Source organism: Lontra canadensis, unplaced genomic scaffold (assembly GCF_010015895.1).
Source record: "Lontra canadensis isolate GAN:19392208 unplaced genomic scaffold, GSC_riverotter_1.0 scaffold54, whole genome shotgun sequence".
NCBI lineage: Eukaryota > Metazoa > Chordata > Mammalia > Carnivora > Mustelidae > Lontra > Lontra canadensis.
The window spans coordinates 9,296,049-9,305,820 of NW_022631048.1; the positions used below are offsets into that span (position 1 = coordinate 9,296,049).

Below are 9,772 nucleotides of genomic sequence, written 5' to 3' on the forward strand. Positions count from 1 at the left end.
CTCCCTCACAGCATCCCGCCAGGTCCCTTAGGATCAAAGTACAACTCTAACTTCTAGAATAACCAGTGCCACATGCTTGGTGCTTGCCCCTCCTATCAGACTGGACCCCAGCCCTGGCACACAGTGGGCACTCGGTACCAGTTACTCAGAGAGGGACAGAGAGAACAAACTCACCCTTTGCCTGCCATGTTTGCTGGCTCCCACCTAGGAACCCAGCACGTCCCACATCCATATGCCCATCACTCGTCTACTCCATCATCACTAGAACATCTCGCCAAGAATCTACCTCAAGCTGGAAAAAACACCATCTTTTCCTTTGGAAATTTAGAGGAGTTCTTTTTATCCCATGTCTTCCCTCACTGGTCCCGTTCCCAGTCCGCAAAGTTGCCCAACAGCTCATCAGCACCCCAGAGCTCATCTGTGCCCTCTGGGAGACGGGAGCTTACGAGCGAGTTCTATGGCTCTGATGATTCTCTTCCTCCCCCTGGATGCCATTTCCCTGTTCCCACTGTCCCTTTTACCTCTTTCCATAGAAACATCATTCTCCTCAGCAGGCGAGGAAACAACATGAAACTTGGATATTTTTACAGCTTTCTGGATTGGCCTCAAACTCTAAGCTGTGTCCCTTCATTGATTTTCTTCTTGTCCAACCAAAACAAAAGAGGATCTTTCAGGAAGCAAAGCTATCCCTTGCCTCAGCCCAGAGAGCGGTCACTTACTGACGTGGCTTAAATTTGGGTCAACACCAGTGGCCATCAGTATGGTTTGTGCTACACGTGTGCTTAACTGAACCAGCAAGCTCCCTGTTGTGAATTGTTATCTGAGCCAGAGCATGTTAGTGCTGCCCTCGTGTAATTCCCATTTTTATACAACACTGGGGAGTTTTCCTCTTCTCTTCTAAATATGGCCTTAATTTGCCGAGGACTTTCCAGATCCGGGTTCAGCCATCATATTGATATTGGCGGTGGCAAGCATGGTCTCCACCCAGGTCTCCAACCTAGCACCCACTCACTCGCCAGCCCAGGGCTCCGGCTCTCAGGTTTCTGGCCCGCCAAAAGGGGGCTTGCCTCCAGGAGAGCAGGTGAGGGCCAGCCCCTCCCAGCTTCACAGCCCTGCTCTCCAATTGCCCCACCAGCCCAAACCCCCCTCCACCCTGTACACTTTGCACCATGAGAGACTGGCCTTAGCAGCACGGAACCGCTCTCCAAAGGCGGCTTCTCCCAGGGTGCCTGACTTTAGGTGACAGAGGCACGTGGAGCCATCTCCGGCCCCACCCCAAACCCTCATTCAGTTGTCACCCCAGCTTGTCTACTGGAAAGCTCAGTGGAAGGAAGGATGACAGGGGTGGATGGTGAGTGAGGCATGTGGCAGACCTGCCCGCTGCTTGCTGTGCTGCAGAAATGCTCCAACACCACCAGCCCCCATATGGGGAGGGGCTGGCGAGCCAGACAATCCCTGAGACTCGCCCAGCCTGCGTGCAGAATCGGACTCCAGAGCGGGCGCTCTGAACTCTGCACACATTCTTCGCATCTGTTTTTTAAGTGTTGATAAATGATATCTTTATTAAGCGTCATTATTTTTTTTCCTTTTTTTTTTTTTTTAATGAGAAGGAGAATGTGTGCAAGCAGGGGGAGGGGCAGAGGGAGAGAGAATCTCAAGCAGACTCCCCGCTGGGCACAGAGCCCAACACGGGGCTCGGTCTCACAACCCTGAGATCACAACCTGAGCCAAAACCAAGAGTCGGATGCGTAGCCCACTGAGCCACCCAGACACCTCTATTTTTTCTACTTTTATGAAATATAATTGATACAGAGCACTGTATAAGTTTGGGACATAGAGCAGAATGACTTAACTTACATATATTATGAAATAACTACTACAGTAAGTTAACGTTCGTTATCTCTTGGAGATACCGGAAAAAAAAAAAAGGGTGTTTCTCCCTTGTAATGAGAACTTTTAGGATATACTCTCTAAACAGCTTCCCTCCATGATTTACAGTCGTGTGAGCTGCAGGCATCACACTGTGTATTATATCCCTGGTATTTCTGTGTCTTATAACTGGACGTTTGTACTGTTTGACTGCCTTCATCCAATTTCCTCTCCCTCCACCCCCTGCTTCTCGTAACCCCAACTCTGATCTCTTCTTCTATGCATCTGATTTTAAGATTACACATATAACTGAGATCATACAGTATTTGTCTTTCTCTGTCTGACTGACTTCACTTAGCATATCTATCCACTCATCTACCCCCTACCCACCCACACCAAGTTTTATTTTTTCTGAATTTTAAAGTAAATTATAAACACCAGTACACCTCGCTCCAAAATAATTTAATGTGTGTATTATGAGAGGCTCATACTTGTTATGATTGTTTTTGAGATAAAATGTTTGGACGGTGAAATCCACACACCTTAAGGGCACTGATGAGTTTAAAACCCATTTTTGCAGTCCTCCCCTCCACTGAGTTTGGGTTTGGTTTTGGACAAGTATTGGGGGAGAATAAAACTGAAGTAGTTGCTTTAAATTCCCGGTTCTCAGGATATGTGTGTTTCCATACACATGCATACACATATACGTGCACGTATTTTGGAGTGACGTGAGGGCTGCTTGCATTACCGGGCTCAGAAGAGGAGTATTACTGGCATGGCTGCACATGGGCTGGTTGGAGAAGGGAGAGCCTGGAACAAGCCTGGAGAGAGGATAAGATAGAAGACATGGAGCTAGCCCAGAATAGGGAACATGGGCCAGTCCACACCTCCAGCAGAGCAATAGGAAAAGGAGTAAAACAGAGCTTTCCAAATATGTTCAACTCTCACGTCTTTGAATCCTTGGGAATGTCCGCTTATTGTCGAGACGAAGTTTCAGGGACTGGAATTACCATCCCACTTGAGATAACCAAAAACTCATAAAATGTAAGAAACAACTTTTTTTTTTTTAAGTCACTGGGCAGCAGGCAACAAGAAACAGGACCCCTGAGGGACAGGAAGCTTCCCAGCTGCTGTACAAGAAGAAGAAATCAGCAGTGGCCAGCAGACTCCCTGAGCTGGGGAGCAGATCTGGGAGTCTGGGGTCACCGAGGCAGCTAAGGTGTACAACACAGAGCCCTGAACATGAAATTGCAGCATGGAGAGCGAATTCCAGAGACTGCAGAGGGCCCGTTGGAATAGTCAGTGCAGTGGTGATGGGCACATGCTTGTGAGGCCAGGACAGAGTCACGTGGTAGCGTAAGAAGGAGCAGCACCTGGAGCTCACACAGCTAGACTAGAGGACTCTGTGTGGCTCTCACGCTGCACAGCACCTCTTCATAGCAACACGCAAAACCATCAGACTGTTTCTGCATAACTGCATCCCAGAATAAAGCTGAAGAATATTTGTAGGAAGACAAAAATATCTGGCACCCAATGAGGTAAAATTGATAGTGTCGAGCATCCAATCAAAGATTACCATTGCTACAAAGAGGCAGGAGGATATGAAACACTGTATGCTGAAAAGGAATCGATGAAAACCTCCCTAAAGCAGACCCAGATGTTAAAATTGGCAGATGAGGATATGGAAACAGTTAATATAATTATATTTAAAGAATCTAAATACTACCATGTATGTTCTGTGACCACAACAGGATTAAATTAGAAATCAATGACAGGGGCACCTGGGTGGCTCAGTGGGTTAGGCCACTGCCTTTGGCTCAGGTCATGATCTCAGGGTCCTGGGATCCAGTCCCACATCGGGCTCTCTGCTCAGCAGGGAGCCTGCTTCCCTTTCTCCCTCTCCGCCTACTTGTGATCTGTCTCTGTCAAATAAATAAATAAAATCTTTAAAAAAAAAAAAAAAAAGCTTTAGAAATCAATGACAGATGATCTCTGAAAAATCCCAAATATTTGAAAACTAATTAACATGACTCTTAATCACTCATGGGTCAAAGAAAAAACTCAAAAAGGGAATCGCAAAGTATTTTGAACAAAATGTAAATTAAAACACAACATAAAATGTTTGCTGCTATAAAATCAGTACTTGGAGGAGAACCTATAGCAGCACATTGCTGTATTAGAAAAGAAGAAAGACCACGGGTGAATGACCTCACTTCCACCTTAAGAAACTAGAAAAAAAAAGAGAGTAAAAATTGAACATAGAGTGAGCAGAAGAAAATAAATCACAAAGGTCAGAGCAGAAAGCAATGAAATGAAGAAAAAATAATAAAGCAAAATCAATTAAACCAACAGCTCACTCTTTCACAAGACTAATAGTGGTGATCAAACCTCTAGCCAGGCTTATTGGGAAAAAGAAAAAAGACGATCTGCCAAGATCAGGAAGGAGGGATATAATATCACTACAGATCCTACATAGCAAAAAGGATAATGAGGCAACATTATGAACAGCTTTATGCAATAGACAAATCCTTTGAAAGATACAAGCTATCAAAACTCACTCAAAAGGAAATAGATAATCCAAGTAGCCCCGTACCTATTAAAGAAATTTAATTACAAGTCAGAAACCTTCCACCACCCACACAGACACAAACAAAACCCTGCCACCAAGCCCAGGAGACTTCACTGGTGAGTTCTACCAAACATGTAACATTCACCAAGCAGCACGTCTGAACTTGTAGAAATTTTGCTCAGAATTTCCTGAAGAGGAGAGATGACTCCACACCTCATTCTACAAAAAAAATGTTACCCTGATACCAAAACCAGACAAAGATCACAAGGAAAGAAAACTATAGAGCAGTAGTCCTCATGAACATAGATGCAAAAAAAACAAATTGAAATATAGCAAATCAAATCCAACTACATGTAACAAGAGTAACATCATGTTCAAGTGGGAATGCAAGGTTGGGTTGATACAAACAACAAAAAAAAAGAGAAGAACCCTGATAATCTCAATAGACACATTAAAAGAATTTGGTAATTCAACATCCATTTCTGATAAAAACGTCTATAAAGTAGGAAAAGAAATAACTGATAAAAGGCATCGATGGAAAACCCACAGTCCACATCATAGACGATGATGGAAGAGAGAATACATCTCCCTGGAATCAGAAACAAAGCAAGAATATCTGCATTCTGTTCAGCGTTAGGTGATGCTGGAGGTGCTAACATTGTAATCAGGCAAGGGAGGGAGGGAAGGAAGGAAGGAAGAGAGGAAGGAATGCATCCCTATTGCATAGACCATGCGATGGTCAATGTTAGAAAACCCAGTGGGATATATGGACAGATTCTAAGTTTATTAAGTACATCTGGCAATGTTATAGGATATAGCAGCATTACAAATACAGCTGTATTTCTAAGTATTAGCAGTGAACAATCATAAACTAGATTTTTTAAAATAATAATTTTCAAGAACATCAAAAGTATTAATTCTTAGGGATGAATTCGACTAAAGATGTACACAACCACAAAGCATTGCTGAGAATTTCAGGAAGACCTAAATGGATAGACGATAACTCCTATTTGAAAACTCAATATGGCAATGCTCCCCAAAATGAACTGTAAATTCAGTGTAGCCCCAGTCAGTATCCCAGTAGGCTCTTTTTAGAAATTGACAGGCTGTGTCTAAAATTGAGATAGAAATGCAAAGACCTAGAATAGTCAAAACTGCTTTGAAAAAATTCAAGTCGGGGGACTATCACTTCTTTATTTCAATGCTTATAACAATGCCAAAGTAATTAACACAATCTGGTAATGACATCAGAAAGGCCAATGGAAAATAATAGAGAGCCCACAAATAGACCCACTGATTTTTGACAAAGGTATAGAGACAATTCAGTGGAGAAAGGACAGTTTTTTTTTTTTTTCCCAAAACTGTCATAGCAACCATAGCTGTCATTCTTATGCTTAATAATTAACTTTGATCCACACCTCACACCATGTAACTCAGAATTAATTATATATTTAAATCTGAAACCAAAAACTAAAATTTCTAGTGAAAATGTATGAGAAAATCTTTGTGACTTTGGCTTAGGCAAAAATGTCTTGAATTTGAAACCAAAAGCGCAGTCCATCAAAGGGCAAATTGACAAATTGGATTCCCTCAAAATTAAAGCCCTCTGCCCTTCAAAAGAACTTACCATTAAGAAAATGAAAATGCAAGCCTCGTACTATGACTACATGTTGGCAACACATTTATTGGATATGGGATATATATTTAGAATTCATAGAGAAACTGTAAGAAAGCAAACAGTCAATAAATGGGCAAGACATTTGAATAAACCCTTGAAGAAGATACATAGATGTAAAGAAGCATATGAAAAGATGTTCCTTATTTTGATTATTGAAATGCAAGTCAAAGCCACAGGGTTCCCACTACATACCTACTAAAATGGCTACAATTTTAGTAGAAAATGACAGTACAGAATATCGACGAGATGGAGAGCAACTGGAACTCTCAAGACCTGTTAGCGGGAATGTAAATGGCACCCCTACTTCAAATGTAATTGGCACTTCCTTCAAGTTACAGCTGTAGCTACCACGTGATCCAGCCATCCTGCCCTGGGTGTTTACCCTAGAGAAATGAAACAAACCTAAATTTATAATCTTGTATTCACATGCAATATACATAGCAGTTTTATTTGTAATTTCCTCAAACTGGAAACTGTTGAACCTTAGTCTTTGTTTTTTTTTTTTTTTGTTTTTTTTTTTAAGACTGATTGATTTATTTGAGAGAGAGAGCACGCCCTTGAGTTGGGGGAGGGGCGGGGGAAAAGGAGAATCTTAAGCAGACTCCGGGCTGAGCACAGAACCTGATGTGGGGCTCGATCTCACAACCCTGGGATCATAACCTGAGCCAAAATCAAGCATCAAATACTTAACCAACTGAGCCACCTGGGTGCCCCTAATTTTAGCCTTTAAAGGCACTGAAATAACTCCTTCGAAATTCTACAAATCTGGCTTTCTGCAGTTGGACAGGAGGATTCTGGGTGAAGCCAAGAGTGAAAGTTGGAACTTACGCATCCAGGGGAATGGGGTCATGCCTGTGCATTCACTCATTCATGCCACAAATACTGAGCACTCAGTAAGGTCTGTGCCCAGAGGAGGGAGTGAGAATCCCATGGTTCCTCCTCAGTGAGCCAGTCTGCAGCAGTGAGGGTGCAGGGAGTCTGAGACATGGCAGCAGACAGGGGTCACTGACAGAATGAGGGGTGACTGCATCAGCCCTGAGAAGGACTTGGGTCAGGAGAGCCTCTCCCTAGAGATAGTATGTACACCAATTCTCGAAGGGCTCATAGCTTCCAGCTGGAAAGATGCATCCCCAACAGAGAAACCCCACATGCAAAGCCTGTCCAGAGGAGTGAAAGACCCCAGCAGATCCCAGAATCTGGGAGGGCTGGGGGCAGCTGCAGGCTCTAGCAGAATGGTGGAGACCTGGGGATGTGCTACAGCTCTCCAGCGGGTTCATACTTTCTTCCTTGAAAAAGAACTATCGGGGTGCTTGGGTGGACCAGTGGGTTAAGTGTCTACCTTCTGCTCAGGTCATGATCCTGGAGTTCCAGGATTGAGTCCCTCATTGGGCTCCATGCTCAGCAGGGAGTCTGCTTCTCCCTCTGACCTTCTCCCATCTCATGTTCTCTCTCTCTCTCTCTCTCTTCCTCTCCCTCTCTGTTATATAAATAAAATCTTAAAAAAAAAAAAACTGGCTGGAGCAAGTCACTGTAAGTCATTAAGCATGTTTCTGTTCCAGAAATGTTCTCCTTGGAGCTATAAGTAGAATGGGTATTGATGTAGAAACTTGTGCTGGAAGAGTACTCGCAAGGATGTTCTTGCCCTCAGCTTCTTAGCACCCAGATCTCCACGCCCTGGGCCAAGCCCTTTGGCTCATCCAGGTCCCCTGAGTAACTGTGGCTCTCTTTCCACTGTAGGTGCCCTTGCTCGTATAAATCATTGAGAAGATCAGATCATGGCAGAAACCCACCTGTGAGCCATCCATAGTCACTGCTCGAGGACGCCGCGTGGCAGAGGGCGTTGGGATTTGGTGAACTTTCTTGTCTACAGGCCAAACTCACACAATTGATTTTCAGTCCTGCAAAATGGTTCCCAGGGAGGGCGAGGTGCTGCTCAGCTGTGTGGCGTGTGTGCCAAGGAAACACGTTTGCCTCTGAATATTTCAAGTTGCCAACAAACTATTCTTGTTGGCAGGTTAATGGGGTTATAAATGCTGGAGCCCAGCGCTACCCTTAATTATGGTGACCTTAGACTGATTCTGGAACTTTGAGATTTTACCAAATAGAGATGGTAAAGACCACGTAGCTGTTTGAAATCTTTTGAATTCCTAGGAAATATGTTTAAACCAATTGAAACAATCTGAATGTAATACACTCTGTGATGTTCTCGGTAGCAAGAAAGGAGCAGAAGATGACTTCATTGAGTAAAGAAATCACTGGATTTTTAATCTCATAAATGTGGGGTTACAACCTCACAGAGGGTCTCAGACCATCATCCGACCAACTAAGCTTTTAAAAAATCAGCAGTTATCATCCAGAATAAAATCACACTTGATGTCTGAACAGGTGTTTCTGATTCTCCAACGGTGGCAGTGACAGAGGTCAGAAAGGCATTGGTGCAGATGGTCCGTGCCCCACTTTGCAGGCGTCCCCAGCAGGCTGGGAAGTAGAATGAGCGCCCCCCCCCCCAAACCCTGGGAGGGCTATATATGGAGCCTGGTGACTGCCCTGAGAACCTTCTGAAATCCTCCATGGGACCAAGAGCAGGGACACTGGGTGTCTTGCATGTCACCACGATTGGATCAAAACTGTGCTGGTATTTCATGGTTTGGGTTCAGTCTGAGCACCTTTGCCCAATCGATCAGTAGCACCCCTGTATCATGTGGGAGGCTTTTCTTAGCACCCAGAATTCTGCCCTCAGTATTTATAATGTTTAGACACAGCGCTAGTTTTTCACATCTCTCTCTAAAGCCTTTTGTTATGTTGAAAAGAGCTCTCTAAGAGATGAATAGAAATCAAGAGGAGTTCATGAAATAAAATCCCTATCTTAATGGAACAACAAATATAGTGAGATCATTTTAATATTTCACAACTGTTTCAGATCAAGGTGTCCCGTAGATTGGAAACTTTTGCTCCACATTGTCTGAAGACAATCGCTCACCTTCCCGGTGTGACAAGAGCATCAGCCTGTCTCTCTTAAGCCACGCTGTCTCTCTGTGTCTTTTAGTGCCACAAATAAAAAAAAAAAGAAAAGAAAGAAATTGTGGCCATTGTGTGAATTTCATGACTTTATGCCTTTATCCCAGCGTAGAAAGGAGAGATATAGTAATTCGATGAATAAATATTCTTGACTGCCTGCTACACTCCTCTAGGCAACAGAAAGGAAAACAGACAAGATTCCCTGTCCTCATGGAGTTTAGTTTACAGGGGAGAAGACAGATGATGAGCAACAAAGGTAAGCAAAATATTGAATATATTTAGAAGTCAGTAGTGTGTAGGAGAAGATCAAGAAAAGGGATGTAGTGTGAAATAAGGTGATGAAGAAAGTTCTCCATGATACAGTGATGTTTGAGTAAAACTCGGAAGAAAAAAGAGAGAGCGGACCATGAGTGGATGTGTAACTGGCTAGGGAAAGAGCAAGTGCAAAGGCCCTGTGGCAGGATCTGCTCAGTGTGTTGGAGGAACTAGGAGGCCAGTGTGAAGCATGGGTGGTCACACAAAAATATGGAGTTTCCCAACCTCTGACCCGTTGGTCTTTGCATACAATTCAGTGCCACGTTTCCCAGAGCTACCTTGCTCCCCAGCCAGAGAAAGAGGGGAGCACACGTGGTGGGCCC

The 9,772-nt window shown here is 43.7% G+C and overlaps 1 protein-coding gene across 2 annotated transcripts in view; it reads left to right on the forward strand.

The window, feature by feature from the left end:
* Positions 1-9,183, forward strand: part of COBL (cordon-bleu WH2 repeat protein) — a 261,810-nt gene extending 252,627 nt beyond the window's left edge. For both annotated transcript variants that reach the window (XM_032874994.1, XM_032874993.1), the window contains exon 16: positions 7,854-9,183. In XM_032874994.1, coding sequence (XP_032730885.1) covers positions 7,854-7,871 — 18 coding nt within the window. In that variant the 3' untranslated portion in view covers positions 7,872-9,183. The remainder of the gene's footprint in view (positions 1-7,853) is intronic.
* Positions 9,184-9,772: the final 589 nt, after the last annotated feature.